Source organism: Typopeltis vanoorti, chromosome 13 (genome assembly GCF_054136105.1).
Source record: "Typopeltis vanoorti isolate ZY-2024b chromosome 13, IOZ_Tvanoo_1.0, whole genome shotgun sequence".
Taxonomy (NCBI): Eukaryota; Metazoa; Arthropoda; class Arachnida; order Uropygi; family Thelyphonidae; genus Typopeltis; species Typopeltis vanoorti.
In genome coordinates, this window is record NC_143561.1 from 25,045,851 (window position 1) to 25,063,580 (window position 17,730).

Below are 17,730 nucleotides of genomic sequence, written 5' to 3' on the forward strand. Positions count from 1 at the left end.
ATTTAGATGCATGAGAATTCAATTGGAATTAAATAAGACTAAATAAAATAATTAAGTGAATTATATATCTCTTATAAATCAATAGTAATGTAATGAAAAAACTGTATATCTCACAGAAATTGTGCATCTTTGCTTTTTCCTAAACATAACTAATAATTAATATTTCATAACTTGGTGTGTGATTCAACATAAAAACATGCATAAAAACTTAAAACAGTCAACTTATATTGGACATAATTCATAATTTATTTTGCATACCAAAAGACTAATTACAAGCTAAACATTCTATAATGGAAAAACGAATGTACATTTCATGTCTGTAAAGATGAAGCCCATATGTTACTTGATGGAATATCTGAAGCAACCCACTTGGAACATATACTACTGGAGTGAAGTGTCCCAGGAGGAACCAAGAAAACATCCCACTCACGCCTGAAAAGAGAGAGAGACATGAGTATATTTAAATAAGCTCAACAAAGGAAAAAAAAAAATATATATATATATATATATATATACACACACACACACACAGTAGACAAATTCCAATTCCAGGTGTGGGACCCCAATTTTCCCCCCTGTAGACAAGCTCTGGGGTGTCTTGATAAAGATTATGTTTATCAAAGAAAGAGCTATTCAGCTTCATTTTGGTGATGTACAGAAATAGTGGATATTAAAGATCTAACATTATTTCAAAACCAAATGTATACAGAAACTTCAGAAGTTTCAAAATTTTGACCAGAGAATTTATGAAAATATAATCCTTGGCATCAAAGTTGCCTTAGCTTGTATTACTTAAAAGACATGAGCATTGTCTATGCATCCATATATTCACCTTCTGTATTATATTCTCATAAGCTCTCTGCTCAAAAAATTTCAAAACTTCAAAACCTAGGTGCACCTTAGATTCAGAAAGGACTCAATGGTTAGCATGTATCAATTGAATTAGTAAACAGTAGCTACATAATACAAATGGCTTTAACATTCACAGAATACTTACATGTTTACAGATTTCTAACATAATAATGATTTTTTTTTTTTTTGCATATAACAGTTTTTCATTTCAGACTTTTAGTGTAATTAATTCATATGAATTTAGCTTACTCTAACTATAATAACTGCTGGTAGAGGCACAAATCAAAGTCAGCTATAAATGTATAGCTGAAATGGGACACCGTCAAGTGGCTTATGGTGGTAGGCGTGTTTGGAAAGCTCCGAAAGCTAAGTTTTTCTAGTTTTTTAAATAAAAATAGTGACATCAGTTAAAATTTGTATTAGAATTAGATTGTAATGTGGTGTTAATTAGATTTAAGTTAAAAGTTTTATTTTCAATATAGTTAATATAGTCTTTCTGCATGGTAAGATACGTAGCATAGCACATAACACTGGTGAAGTAGAACAATGGTGTCCTAGACATCACTGTTTAAAGAATTCAACCAAAGGGACTTCGTACAGTGTAATGTCTGTGAGATGTATGAATTACCAAAGGCAAATGGAATTTGGTTGGGAAATGATAGTGGTGGGAAAGTGTGCCGAAAATGCTATGAAAGCGAGGATCAAAAGTACAGATCAGGTAGCGAGGCAGTGGACTGAACAGAGAATACATGTGAAAATATCTGCGACAATATATAACAGAAGATAGCATTGAAACATGGGTTAAAAATCACATGATTGAGATAGAGAGTAAAAGTGTTGATTAAAAGAATAATAGTATGATGGATGTAAAGAATAAAGAGCTGGCTGTAATGAGGGAAGACTGCTCAGTTGTGCGGAGTGAGTAACCAAGTGGGTCAGCTGATATCAGAAAGAAAGAAAGAAAGAAAGAAGTTCAAGAAAAGAGAAATGAATGCTTGATTAAGAGAGAAGGATAAAATCAAAGGAGTGAATCTTGTACAGTGATGGTCAACCTTTTTTTACTACGCGAGCTACTTTGCTATAAAAAGTTATTTGGTGATCTACTCTCTTATATAGATCACGTTCCCCCAACCTGATATCTGATTATGCACAAATAAACAACTAAAAACTTTATTTGTGTATTTAAAAATTTATTTATCAATTTTAATTATTTGAATACAAAAAAAAAAAAAATATATATATATATATATATATATATATTGGAATAAAATATTTATTTCTCTATTTTGGAAAACGAAAGTTAGAAAAAACAACAGATTGATTACAAACTCACAAGTTACAGGAAATGCTGGTTGATTAAAAAAAAAAAATGAAATTGAAATTTGGCATTGTTTGGACCTCGCAATATTTTCATAGTGAAGTTGATATGAAGAAGTAGCCAATCGCAGATACCCCCCCCCACCCCCCCCCCCCCCCACCCCCCCCCCCCCCCACCCCCCCCCCCCCCCACCCCCCCCCCCCCCCACCCCCCCCCCCCCCCACCCCCCCCCCCCCCCACCCCCCCCCCCCCCCACCCCCCCCCCCCCCCACCCCCCCCCCCCCCCACCCCCCCCCCCCCCCACCCCCCCCCCCCCCCACCCCCCCCCCCCCCCACCCCCCCCCCCCCCCACCCCCCCCCCCCCCCACCCCCCCCCCCCCCCACCCCCCCCCCCCCCCACCCCCCCCCCCCCCCACCCCCCCCCCCCCCCACCCCCCCCCCCCCCCACCCCCCCCCCCCCCCACCCCCCCCCCCCCCCACCCCCCCCCCCCCCCACCCCCCCCCCCCCCCACCCCCCCCCCCCCCCACCCCCCCCCCCCCCCACCCCCCCCCCCCCCCACCCCCCCCCCCCCCCACCCCCCCCCCCCCCCACCCCCCCCCCCCCCCACCCCCCCCCCCCCCCACCCCCCCCCCAAGGTGACCAAAAGGCACACGAGTAGTACAAATCACAGCCCAGAAAGGCAAAAGCAGAGTAAATTAGGAGTGCAGGCCAAAAATAATCCCAAACAGTTCTTTTGATATGCTGCAAGTAAAAGGAAGATTGTTTATGGTAGAATGATTTTAATGAATGCCGATGGCAAGGAGGTAACTGAATCAGTCAAATATTAAAATTAGCACATTTACTTGAATATAACTTGTCAATGCACTTTTTTTCCTCAAAATGAAAGTTAAAAAATCATGGTGCGAGATATATGCAGGGATTTTTGGAAACTAAAGTTTTTCAGGAAAAAATTAAATGACATTTATAATTAAATTCTCAGTATTCATTATAATTTATAATTACTCACATTATTTATAAAATGAATGCATTTAAATTTTCATTATCAACATTATTTACACGATCGGCCACTCACCTTCATCATGCAATATATTTGAATCTTTAGCAATTCGGAATCATAAGATCACCATGATTTTAAAAAAAAAAATTGAAAATGGGTATGACTTACTAAGAATCTGCTATTCATTATCACTACTTCCAGTCTTACACATGATTGGTGTATTATTAACAAAAGATCGCACGACTCAACTCATCAACAAAAGGCAAGCCGAAGATTGTTGAATTGAAATGCTGATTCTCATAAACCGAATTACAAAATATTTGAAACTGCCATAACAATATTCACTATCTATTTCTTAATGTAAAATCGGGGGTGTGAGATATAAGTGAGGGAGAGTTATATTTCAGTAAATACGGTACACTTTGCAAGAGTATATCATCCAGGTGGAGATATTGCAGTAACAAGAGAGGCAAAGACTTATATGGGAAATTGAGGTATATTAAATGGAGGTGTATAGCATATTACAGAAGCCTGATGTGAATACAGCTATGGGATAAGATGGTATATCAACTCATGAAGGTCATGGAGAATTGTCAGTGCCTTTGACCACATTGTTTAGTCTAAGTCTTGGCTCTGAGTTAGTCCCAAGGGAGTTGAAAGAGGGGAAAATAGTTCCATTGCATAAAGGTGGCTCAAAGACTGATGCAGCAAATTACCAAACGATCAGCATATCAGGAGTTGTTGGAAAGGTACCGGAGAAGTTGGTCAAGAGCAAAATACGGGAATGAATAAATGGAAATGGGATGCTGTATGGGGACAACATGGTTTTGTGAAGGGTAGGTTGTGCCTCAGTAACTTGCTCATGTTTTATGATACAGTGACAGCTGAGTTGGATAAAGGTAATAGGTTTACAGTGATACTCCTGGGCTTTGTAAAAGCCTTTGGCAGGAGACACCACATGGAATTCTAATCAATAAATTGTACATATAGGGGATGAACATAGGGGTTGTGAGGTGGATAACAGGGTGGTTGATGAAAAGATATTAGAGAGTAGTTTACTGATAAGTAGAGTACAGAAGAAGGCCTGTGACTAATGGCACGACACAGGGCTCTATTCCCTTTTAATATTCAAATTAAAAGGGAACATTTACAGAAGGATTCACGTTAACATATATATATATACAATTTCATTACAATTCTTTTGTTATTCTCAATTCTTCCTAATTCAAACTTAGTTCTAATTTTCTTCCTTTAAAGCTAATTCACAATTTAGAATAACCTGTCAGTAATATATATATATATATTAACGACAATTAGGCATACCTTGTGTAAGCCTAATTAAATATTAATATACATTATCTCATAAACAGACACACTTGATATACATTCTTGTTCAGAAATTAATACATGTGTAACTACTTACAATTTGCCTTTTACATGAATCTTTTGTTCACATGTAAGTGCTCCTTCTTGTCCTTCTTTCCGTCTGCTGACTCATTCTTGATTTCCCACTAAATTTCTTCCTTGGCCAGGTCATCGATTATTCCATGCCCTATAGGATCCTTAACATGGCGGCAATGTGCAGCTCTTTCTTAGCGAGACAATCAACACAATACTTCTCATGTGGTGGCAGACCCAGGTAGAAGACTCCGAACCTATGACACTTCTCTTTAGATTACCAACAGCAGACCTAACCTGATGGTGGACCCAGATAAGTGAAGATTTGAGAAACCTAAGACAAAATTCCTTCTTGATGACTTCTCTTATATATGCCCAGACTTCCACTGTTTGCATGCATGTTTTACTCGAACTTTTCATATATGGTTGTGTATTGACATTCAGACATGCTGACATCATTCTTGTGCATCTTTGGAAATTTCCATCTATGGCAATTCTTAGAATTCTTCACTATTCTAAGAATTAGACTTACTGATTTGACATGAGTTAACAGAGTTACATGATGAATCCTGTGCCACATTATTTTAACAAAGGCTCATTACAAGATTATTATAGACAAAATAACATTTCTCTAAGTACATTCCCCTTGAAAAACATGTAAAAGCAAACATGATAAGTTACATAACTATATATCATGAGAGATTTTACACTACCTTTTATGCAGGCTCTGACAGATGGCTCTATGCCAGAGTTATGTCACAAATTTGATTAATTGCAAGAACTCAGTCACAGAGTTGTTAAAACCCTATGCAATATACAACCTCATTCTGTCAAGTCAATCGCACCTCCTCGTGTGGCCTGTTTTGAAAAGGGACTCTAGCATACCCAGCAAGCATTCCCAATACAATAGGATTTCTTTCTATTGGAGGAAACACCAATAAAACCTACTAGGTAGTCGATGACATTCACTAATTCAATTCCAAGTGTAAGCAAACAAAGTTATTATTATTACTGCACAGGCACCTCTATGGAGTCCTAAGACTCACTATGGGAGATCCAAACTATCAACACAATATCTATCATATATCTCATTGAAACAATTAACAGACAAAGCACTCACAACTGACTCAGGCAACCCATTCCATTCATTTGCCACTCTCAAAGCAAAAAATCTAGTCCTCATGCCCTTGCTCACCACACTCAACCTAACTTACAGGGATGACTTCTTGTTCTGTCCCCCTCTAGCCAAGTGCAGAAACATTTCCCTTACATGAATCCTGTGACATCCTTTAAGTAACAAAAAATAACTAACACTGGGTTTATAAGGTCGTAATAGTTATTTAATTAAACTACTAGTTTCGCAACATATTCTACTGGCTTGCTAACTCAGATGAAACTACTAGAATATGTGGTGAGATTAGTAAGTTTAATTACATAAAAAATACTCATCGTCCTTAAAGTAACTTAAATGTTTCTATCACTGCCCCCCCCCCCCTTTTTTTCATCTATCAGCCAACTTGTGCAATCCACAAATAATCTATCCTTATAGGAGGCATTCCACAGACCACATCTTAGTCACTTACTTCTGGATCCTCTTCACTACTTCCTCATCCCCATGAAACTCAAGAGACCAGACCTCAGCACAGAAATTCAGATGTGGTGGTATCAAGAATTTATAAAGAGGAATGACTCCCTTATCTCTGCTTGATAGTGTATCCATCTATAACCAAGTACTTCTGTGAACTACCCTTGCTACTTCTCTTTGTTTGGGAGTATAAGTTCTTATACTCCCAAACATTTTAGGACAGGTATGGGCTTATTTGAACAGAAACCATCAGAATTACATTTTCGGTTTCTAATGGCTTTTTTTCTATCTCTAGTATTGAAATATTCTACATTCTTTCTGAATATTTTCTTTCACCATTTTGTTGAATGGCATAACAGAACTCTACTCCAAATTTGTAATTCAGCCTTCCATCAAACATACTAATTATGCAATGTAGGCAAAATATTTTCATGTCTAAGCATTTTAAGACATGAAAGTCGACAGTAGATGGCGTTGGCGTAGATGATGTAGGTAGTTGCGGTTGGTGGAGTGGTATGAAACAGAGTTGTAGAGTAAGTGTCCTCCCTCAATGAGTCTTTGGACTCCCTGGAGGTGTTCTATAATAATAATAATAATAATAATAAAAACCCAAAAATGTTAATAATACCTTTAATAACCTCTAGTACTAAAATAAGTAGCTTGGTTAGGGTATCTGCTCTCCAACCAAGAGGCTGCGGGTTCAAATCCAAACAAGGGAATGGATGTTTGTGATTGTCTTTCACCTTCATACATTCATTCATCCAAGTACGTAGACTCTCCCAAGATGGACTGGGTCACCATCGGAGTAGCATGCCCCAACCCTCCTGCAATGGGAGAGGCCTTCACTGTAGTGGGTAGAAAAACTGGCTGTTCATCATCATCACTGAAATATTTACTTGTATTTAAATACAAGTACATACATGTTCTTTCTGAATATTTTCTTTCACTATTTTTTCATATGTTTTTATTTCAGAATGTTTTACTTTTAATTTTGTGAAACTAAAAACACTGGAAGAAAATCTACCAAAATATGCAAATTATTCCACACTTTCAAAAATATTCTTACAGTCAGTTTTACATTGCTTCTTACATACTTAGATATCTTTATTATTTATTTTATTTATTATTATTATTTTATGATGGTCTTTATTCCATTTTCAACATTATTCAGTAGGTGGTGCCCAAAACATTTGCCATTTTCATATTTATATCCTATATTCTTTCCAAAGTTTTCCATGAATTTTGTTTAGTCATATACTAAACAAAATTGGTAGGCAAGTTATATACATATAACTTGCCTACCAATTGTTCTCTGTATGCTGATTTCCTACCTGATTTATTATTTATCTAAACTACTTGTTTCTTATTATTATTATATCATACCTCCAGGGAGTCCAAAGACTCATCAAGGGAGGGCATCTACTCTACAACTCTTCGTGTTACTACTCCATCAACCGTCATCACCTAACGCCAACACCATCTACGGCCGACTATCACCACTAATACTTTCAAAGACAATCACAAACATCCATGCCCACAGCAAGATTTGAACCTACAGCCTTTTGGCTGGAGAGCGGATACTCTAACCACTTGGCCAACCAGGCTGGAGTAGTTAGAGTCAGATATTTATTTATATATAATCATCATCATCATCAAATTCCTGCCATGTACCCTCAAGAGGTGTACAGGATATGACAGTACTACATGAAAAAATTACATCATTACTAACTACAATTTTCTACAATTTTCCTCCATCTAATCTACAAATCTACATCAAATCTACAACTAATCTATAATTTTCCTCCAAATCAGTCTGTTACTTGTCAAGACTGCAACATTATCAGATCTTATATTTCTATTGTCTAAGGCACTTTGTACCGCATCAATCCACCTATATCTTGGTCTTCGTCTGGGTCGTTTTCCTGACAACCTGGCAAAGAACACTTGTTTTGCTAATCTTTCCTCTCCCATTCTATTTAGGTGACCATACCACCTGAGATTAGCTCTGCTAATGCATTCCTGGATGCTGACAATGTCAAGTTCTTTCCTAATATCCTCATTTTTAATATGATATTGCCATTGATGCCATCTGTTCACGCATCTAATCTTTCTCAGGACTCTCATATCTGCGGTCTCTAGTCTTTGGTCAAGTGTTTTGCTTCTGACCCAGCTCTCAGATCCATAAGTTAAAACTGGTTTGAACACTGTCTTGTATACAACTAATTTAGTGTTCCGACTAATTTCTTTCTTATTCCATATGAATTTATTCAGCTGACTTCCCACCATACCAGCTTTGCTGATTCTGTTGTCTATTTCTATATTTAATTTACCATCTTCAGTAAAAATCATGCCTAAATAGCTGAAATGTTTTACTTGCTCCACAGGTTCTCCATTCACAACACAGTTGACATTTTCAATGATTCTGCCTATTTTCATTGTCTTTTTATTGCTGACCTTCATACCATATCTATTACAACAGCTATTCAATTTAGTCAGAGAATCTTGCAGACTTGTAGCGGATTTATTTAGAAGTATAACATCATCCGCATAAAGCAAAGAGCTGACATTAACATCTCCAATTTTGATATCAGGTTTAATACCACTTTCCTTCATAATGTGATCCATATAGATAATGAATAACAGAGGGGATAATGTACATCCTAGTCTCACATCAGATTTAAGATTAAACCATCTTCCTGTACTTCCTTCAATTCTAACTGCTGACTTACAACTCAAATAAAGACTAAGTATTGCTTGATATAATGCCCCATTGACACCATATAACTGCAGCGTATTGCATAGCTTCTCTCTTGGCACCTTGTCATATGCCTTTTCCAAATCGACAAAACTTAAATACAGATCTTTGTTATATTCCCATGCTTTATCGACTATTTGTCGTAAAGTGAAGATCTGATCCTGACAGCCCCTATTTGGCCTGAATCCAGCTTTTTCTTCACCAAGCTTTTCTTCCACAATTCATCTCAACCGTTTCTCAAGTATACTTGCATAGATCTTGCCAGGAACACTCATAGGGAAATACCTTTGTAATTCTCACATTCAGTTTTATTTCCCTTTTTATATATGGGTACTATGAGAGCTCTACTCCAATCATCGGGAATTTGTCCCTTTGTCCAGGCTTTCTGAACTATGCAGTGCAGCCAATGTGAGACTTTTCCATACCTCAGCATTTCTGGTCGAATAACATCTACTCCTGCTGCCTTTCCACATTTCAAGCCTTTGATGGCTTTTTCTACTTCAAGTATGGATATGTATTCCTGACTGCATGCCTGGTCAGTGTTTTTTATCACTGTGCTGTCATCACTGCTTGTTTCATTTAGCAGTTTTTCAAAGTAATTACTCCATACTTCAAGGATATCTTTTTCTCCTGTTTTCATATCACTTTTATCATCTCTAACTCCTTTTACAGCACTCTTTCCTCCATTCCTAAGCTTCTTCAACAACCTCCAGAATATTTTGCCACCTTCTTGATATTTATTTTCTATATTCTTGCCAAAGTCCTCCCATGACTTTTGTTTAGCTACTTTTACACACTGTTTAGCTTTCTTACATTTGTCTCTGTATTCTGTAAGAGTAAAAAGCTGACTTATTTGCCAGGAACTTTTGATATGCTTTCTTCTTTTCCTTCACTGCCTCTTTAACTTCCTGTGTCCACCAGGGAGTTCTGATTTTTTTATCCTTGCACACAACCTCACCACATGCCTCTCTGGCAGAATCAATCAATGTTTTCTTCAGAGTTTGCCACTGAATCTTCAAGGTTTGATTCCTGTTCTCAAACTCTTTCATTTTCTTTTCAATAATCTTTCTGTATTTTAGTCTACAGTTCACATCTGAGAGCTGCTCAACTTTTATTCGCTTTAAAACTTTCTTACATGTTATTGTTTTCAATATGAAATTCAATTTTATCCTGCTCAAGACTAAATAGTGATCACTTCCAATTTCAAATCCTCTGTACACTCTGGTGTCCTGCACCAGGGAGAAAACATCACTATCAACAATAACATAGTCAATGAGACTTTTCATATTTCTAGCCTCTTCTCTCCATGTGAATTTGTGCACAGTTTTATGTTGGAACATGGTGTTAGTAATAACCAGTCCATGTCCTGAGCAGAAATCCAACAGATATTTGCCATTATTATTAGCTTTGCTCTTTTCTCCAAATTTTCCCAAAATATTTTTGTGTCTCACAATCATTTCCTACTCTGCTATTTAGATCCCCAACAAGGACCAACTTTTCCTTTTTCATTGTGTCAGTTGCTTTTTCTAAAGCGTCAAAAAATTCCTCCACTTCTATCTTAGTAGAACCTTCTGTGGGACAATAGGCACAAATAAGTCTCATTGTCAAGTTCCCCATTCTCATATTTGCCCACATTACTCTACTTGAGACTGACTGCCATTCAAGAAGATTAGCCTCATATTTTGTGTTGAATACTATGGCTACTCCTTATTTTCCTTGATTGTCATTGCCTGAATATAACATTTTGTATTTATTGCTCAGAAAGATCTCACCAGTTTTGGTCTTTTTTGTTTCAGTCACCCCTATTATGTCGATCTGGTACTTATCTAATTCCTCAGCTAGCTCCATTTCTTTGCCATTCAGGCTTCTTACGTTGATAGTACCGATCTTTAACTCTGGTGATGTTGAGTTGGGGTTTGTTTTCAGATTTGTTCCAGTAGCTGACTTTTCGCTGTTCGCCCTGGTTTCTTGGCGAAAACAATGGGGGGGGGGGGCCTTGTTTAACCGGGCAACGCCCCAGCCGGCATGAAATTTTGTCATGTTGTACCATCATTTTTTATTTTGGTTTAACCAATAAGAATACAATTTGGTCGGCTAAATCCCAAATTGCCAGCCCATCCTCATTCGTTCAGTATCAAGGTAGATACCCAACAGGGTGCACCACGAGAAGGTGAGGATTGGACATTGGGTCAGAAGCCCTGGTCAGTTCTCCGCATTCCTTTAAAGGCTATGTGGAGGTCTCCTCTCAGTTATACAGCTTTGACCCTTAAGCACCCCATTTATATATAATATATATTTAATTTATATATATATATATATATATTTGTGAGATATTTATCTCACAAATATTTTTATATTTTTCATTGTCAGTTGCTCTTTCTAGTTTCAATGGCACACTTGCTAAAGTCACTACATTTAGAGATGCTTGAGAAGTATAGGTCCTACAATGATCTAGGAATATGTTGAAATATTATACAATGAAAGCTGTGACGTTCTTATTCATTAGTCAAACTTAAATATGCATGATTGCCTAAAACTTTCCCATTTTATGGAAAGCAATTTTGTTTTAATATCCTTCACAACTGTATTTTTTTTTTTTTTACCAACAGCAATTTCAATGTAATTTCCTTTGAATTCTAGCAGTTACCGAATGAGCTCTATTCCTTCTTTTAACATCATATATTTTAACATGCACTATGGTTTTTCAACTGTTATCCTAATTTATTCTCTTTTTAACTGTATCTAAGTATCAATAACACAGAACATGACCAAAAATTATTATTATTATTATTATTACATGACACCTCCAGGGAGTCCAAAGACTCAATGAGGGAGAGCACCTATGCCACAACTCTCTGTCTCGGCACCATCTACCACCCACCACCACTAGTATTTCCACAGACAATCACAAACATCCATGCCCATGGCGGGATTTGAACCCACAGCCTTTTGGCTGGAGAGCATATATGCTAACTACTCAGCCAACCATGCCAGCAAATTCTGCAAGCACTACACGATTTCTTTTTAATGTAAGTAAAACCTTCTGCTATTTACATCTATTGAAATGATTCTGGAAATTGCTTATGTTGCTAACTCTTTCTATTCGCTGGTCATGATACATCAATGGATTCACTCCAGAACTCTCTGTCTCCACCAACTACAACTAACTGCAACTACACCAATGCCATCTACTGCTCACCACCACCATTAATATTTCCATAATCACAAACATTCATGCCCACGGCGGGATTTGAAACTGCAGCCTTTTGGCTGGAAAGCAGATACGCTAACCACTCAGCCAACCATACCAGCAAATTCTGCAAGCATTACATGATTTCTTTTTAATGTAAGTTAAACCTTCTGCTATTTACATTTATTGAAATGATTCTGGAAGTTGCTTACATTGCTAGCTGTTTAAAGTATTTAGTTATAAGAATTTTGCATGTAAAAGGCTTGCTTGTTATACACTTGAAACAAGAGATTGTAAGTTATGCTAATTCTTAGAAAAAATAGGTGAGTTGATAGAGTTTGATAAAGCTGACTCATAGGGTTACCTAGAACCGAAGTAAAGTCCAAGGTCACGGTTCACGATTGAGACACTGCCGCGGGTCAGTCGCGTGCACACGGCCCACCAAAGATGGAAAGTTCAGCAGGGAAACGCCACCCTAACAGGTTACGAGAAACGTATCCTAATGTTGGGGGAAAGAAAATTAATTGCAGAAGGTGCCATTAGGGTCATAATATAAAAGGGTTAGGGACCCCCCCCCCGGAGTCTTTTGTCAGTTTTCATTTAAAGGTTACCTTACGCAGTTTCCCGAGTGACGGTCAGGAGTTCCCTCCGTCCGCCACAACATGGAATATTAATAAGTGGGATTTAGGTCCCATTTTCCTACCATCGAGAACAAAGGACACCACATGGTCGGGAAGAAAGGTATTTACTGCATACTAAGCCAACCCTAGTCTAAAGGAAGGAGACTATCAGTGGAAATTGTGGATATCCTCATGGCGAATCTGATGACTGCAGAACAGCAGATAGATCATGTTTCCTTAGAAGAAGCCTGATATGCTGCAACTGAGATGGCCCTCTCATGTTCTGAAGTACCCCAAATATGTCCCACTACAGAAGGAAATTTTCTTCAGGAATCGCAGACAAATAACATCTAGTAGAAGAGTTTCGTCAAACGGTATTGTGAAAAGTTTTATGTTAATTCTGTTAATTTAGGATGTAATTGTAATTCGTATTACTAAGCAATCGAATTACAGCTAAAGTCCTAGTTCAACTCTCTTGAAAGAGAGTTGAACTAGGACTTTAGCTCACTTAATAGTATAGAGAAAGAGGAAACTAGTTTATCAGTATTACTGAACAAGCAATAATGTGTATAGATACTAGTATATGTAATTTACCCTTAACTGAGAAAGCTCAAGAGAACTGAATGTGGCGTTCACTGTAGTAATGGAATTGCTAAGCCCACATAACTCTTGTAAATTAATGTGTGTAATCCATTTGTGTCTAATGAAATTATTGTGCTTAAGCAGGTGAAAGATTTAAGCCAACTTAATCATTGACGGGAAAGCCCCTTTATCTTGTGTATGTGTATACAGAGTCCTTTGTGGAGGCATAACAGTTTATCCCACGTGCTAGTGTGAAATTTTCATTTTTTGTATTTTGCTAGTCTTATTAACATTGTATCATCTTAGTATTGAATTGTAGTTTTTAGAATTTAATGTACTGTATTGTATTTATGAGTTTAATAAACTTCTGCTTATCAAATATTCAGTTGTCTGAAATGGCCATTCAATGCACCGCTTGTTATAATGTACGAACCTAAGCACGAGGGGAAAAAGAAAAAGTTAAATTACGAGATCAAGGTTACGACTGCATGATTATTTCACTTCTAGACTTATTTAGGATTTTGCTTCTTGTTTTAAATTTCTTTATAAACTAAATATCCTAAATGGCGCAGCTTTAAAAAATAAATGTTTTAGGATATTAAGAGGAGCAAGAGCTTAGATTTCTAGTAAGGAGGAGGTGACGGTATGCGAAGAAAAAGGATAAGATATATAAAGGAAGGTAAAGTATAAGGGAAATATATAAATAAACAAGAATGGGACACAACTACAACAAACTGCAACTACACCAATGGCATCTACTGCCCACTACCACCAATATTTCCACAGACAATCACAAACATCGATGTCCACAATGGTATTTGGACCCGCAGCCTTTTGGCTGGAGAGCAGATACACTAACTACTTGGCCAACCATACCAGCAAATTCTGCAAGCATTACATGATTTCTTTTTGATGTAAGTTAAACCTTCTGCTAATCCTTATGTGAAATTGGCAACTCTCATCTGTTCACCTAAGGACAGATTCTCTCCTTTATCACATACAGGAGTCTATGAAGTGTCCTGTGACATGAACAGGAGTCTATGAAGAGTCCTGTTCATGTCATCGAGCCTACTATGGACAGACAGGAAGAACTGTGGACATCCGCCTCAGTGAACACAAAAAACATATCTGGCATACATTCTTTCACTATGGCAAGTCGGGTCTGGCAGGCCATGCTTTGGATACCCCCTGCACACAGGATCAATTGGAAAAAAACAAAAGTGCTGCACAGAAGCTTTTACAAGTCAGAGAGATTGTTCCTGGAATCAGCAGAAGCCTTGAAACATACCCCAAACCTCAACAAGTATGGCTATATAAATCTACCAGAGATTTGGGAGGCAGTCATCCTAAGAAGAAATTAATACCTGCTTTGTTTCTCCCAGTTTTTTTTTTTCCAACTTAGATGGTGCTCAATTAGAACTTTAGTCTTTGTGTTGCATGCTACAATTACTCATACTAGTCCCACTGTTACACTGGATTGCGGTTGTCTCACTACTGTAACAAACTTTGTTTGTGTGCTCTGAAGATGCTGGATAGAATACCAGCGAAATATTAGCAATTAAGTCAATAAATAAATAATTATTTTCTTATCAATCTGCGTTCGCATACCATTAAAATCCAATCAACAACTTCTGCTATTTACATCTATTCAAATGATTCTGGAAGTTGTTTATGTTGCTAGCTCTTTCTATTGGCTGGTCATGATACATTAGTGGATTTACTTCTGTGCAGATGCTTTAGATCCAAAGCAATCTATGATATGCAAATTATTTGTCTAATACATACCAAATCGGCATGAAATTTCTAAAAGAACATCAATTCTCCAATCATTATTATTATTATTTAGGTACTATATTTACAGTAGTCTGAGAATACTTACAAAATTCTATGATTCAAATCAATTAACTGAATTATGTTCAGTTTTTTTTTAATTATTTAATTATTTATTTATAATTCTAATTTTATTTATTTGTTTTTTTTATGGTAATCTCACACACAAGAGCTTATTCAACTTACAATTCATTAGAGCTGTGAATGGGCAGAAAGTTGAGGAGAAAGGAGAAACTTGTTAACACTGGCTTAAAGGCTTGTAAACTGTGCAGGCCTTGAAAGTGCGCCGTTTAGGAAATGCATAAAAGGGAGACTGTTCCAAATAATAGAAGTAGAAGAAATGAATGAAGGGCAAAAAATATCTGTTTTTTTGTTGTTTTTTTTTAAATTTGACACTGAAATGTGAAGGAATGATGAATAGCTGCTGGATGTATTTTAACAGATTTAAAAGAGAGTTTAGCAATTTTAATTACTGATGTAAATTCAGATAAGTTTATGACAAGAAAAATTGGAGGTTAGAGTAATCTCAAGCAAAAAAATCAAAAGAAAGACTGAAAGAAAAGGGATTCTTTTTTGTAAGATGTAAGATAAGATTGAATAGTTTTATTAGCATTCAAATTAACAAACTTTTAAGAAAAATAGTATGGGGATAGTAGGATTGCAGAAATTAATATTCTAGTAGTTGGATTAATTTGTGTAGTATTGATCAAATGAGAAAGAGGAGTGTAGAGTAATGTCATTGGTAAAATAGTGAAGTGGATTTTAAGTCAACTGCTGATATCCAGCAACTTTTTCCATGGTGTCTAGGTGAAAGAACAGAGCCTTGTGGAACCCAGCATTCATAACAAGGTTGAGGATAAAGATTCATCCACTAACACAAGTAATGTGTATCTAGACACATTAAAGATACCAAGAAATTACATACTTGGTTTTAATATTTTACCAAAGGAAGTAATACAATATGTTGAATTTTTTCTTGACAATTATTCGTAAGGCTATTACACTTTTTTATATAATCTTTATCAAGTAGCTTTATTTTATCCTCCTACATGTTTCGCCAATCTGTTTCTATTGGCATCCTCAGGGAATACAAACTAGTAAGCTAAAATGAAGGTTACAGACTAGGTTATAAATGATGGTTCTAATGAACCATCAGTTATAACCTAGTAAACTTGATAAAGATTATATAAAAAAGTGTAATAGTCTTATGAAGTAATACAATGTTTTGCATGTGAAATATATTCACGTCTAAGCTACTTGTATATTGAAGCTAATGACTCCATATCACTCATTCGTATGTATCTCATAATGCAAGCATACACCCTTTTGGACATGCAAAATGCTATGCATAATGGGAAGGGGGTCACTATCCAGACTGATTTCGACCTTTAACGAGGTCTCATCAGCGAGAGTCAGACCCAGGAGAGATACCACGGTTGAAGTAATGCAGAAGTCATGTATATCTCATATACCTTATTAATAAGGCATTATACATAGCATTTTACATGTCCAAAAGGGATGTGTGCGCTTTGCATTATGGGATACATACTAAGGCAAGTGATTTGAAGTCATTAGCCTCTATATACAAGTATGTCAGCCTGGTTGGACGAGTGGTTAGTGTATCCACTCTCCAGCCAAAAGGCTGCAGGTTCGAATCCCGGCATGGGCATGGATGTTTGTGATTGTCTGTGAAAGCACCAGTGGTGGTAGTCGGCAGTAGATGGTGTTGGTGTTAGATGAAGGTTGGTGGAGTAGCGAGACAAAGAGTTGTAGAGTTGATGCCCTCCTTCGATGAGTCTTTGGAATCCCTGGAGGTGTGATATAATAATAATAGAGCTGCTCAGACATAATTATATTTCATATGCAAAATATTGTTTTGCTTCCTTGGGTAAAGGATTAAAACCAAGTAAATTTCTTGGTATCTTTAATGTATAATAGGACCAAGGTAAAAAAAATTTCAATGTGTATCTAGATAGAAAGCTGCCATTCTAGTTGCAGAAGTTAAAGATAGGCCAAATGATGGGAGCTTGCCACATATTTTATAGGACTTTTTTGCCAAATCAAATGCTTTAGAGATATCAAGAGCTATCACTTGAGATTCATCGAAACTTTGTAATGGCATTTGTCCAAAGATGGATAACATATGAAAGATTTCTTGATTGGAAATCACAGAATCCATATTGGCAATCATTTATTAATTGGTAGGATTCTGAGTAGTGCAGAAGTCAAATGTTAATGGCTTTCTCCATTACTTTCAAAAGAACTAAAGTGAGTGAAAATAGACAGCAATTTGAGAGCAAAGATTTGTTGCCTTCTTAGGATGGTTAAATATGTGCTAGTTTTCAAGCTACAGGATAAATATTGATGGAATAGGAGAGAATGAAAAGATGACAGAGGACAAGGATCAACCAAGCAATACACAATCTTCCAAACCACTGGAAAAATACCATCGGGATAAGGAGACTTTCTAATATCTAGTTTGGACAAGATTCTTCTTATCTCCTTCTAGTGAAAAATCAAAGGTAGCATTAATGTTGTTTGGAATGGAAAGAGGATATTAAGATTTAGTCAGAATGTCTATGCAGGAACTTGAAGAAATGGG

General features: G+C 37.0%; 1 protein-coding gene across 2 annotated transcripts in view; it reads right to left on the reverse strand.

Moving 5' to 3' along the window:
* Positions 1-231: 231 nt before the first annotated feature.
* The window catches only part of LOC150099996 (uncharacterized), a 135,586-nt gene continuing 118,087 nt past the window's right edge, over positions 232-17,730 (reverse strand). For both annotated transcript variants that reach the window (XM_090402471.1, XM_090402472.1), the window contains exon 9: positions 232-432. In XM_090402471.1, the coding sequence (XP_090258597.1) occupies positions 312-432 (121 nt within the window). In that variant the 3' untranslated portion in view covers positions 232-311. The remainder of the gene's footprint in view (positions 433-17,730) is intronic.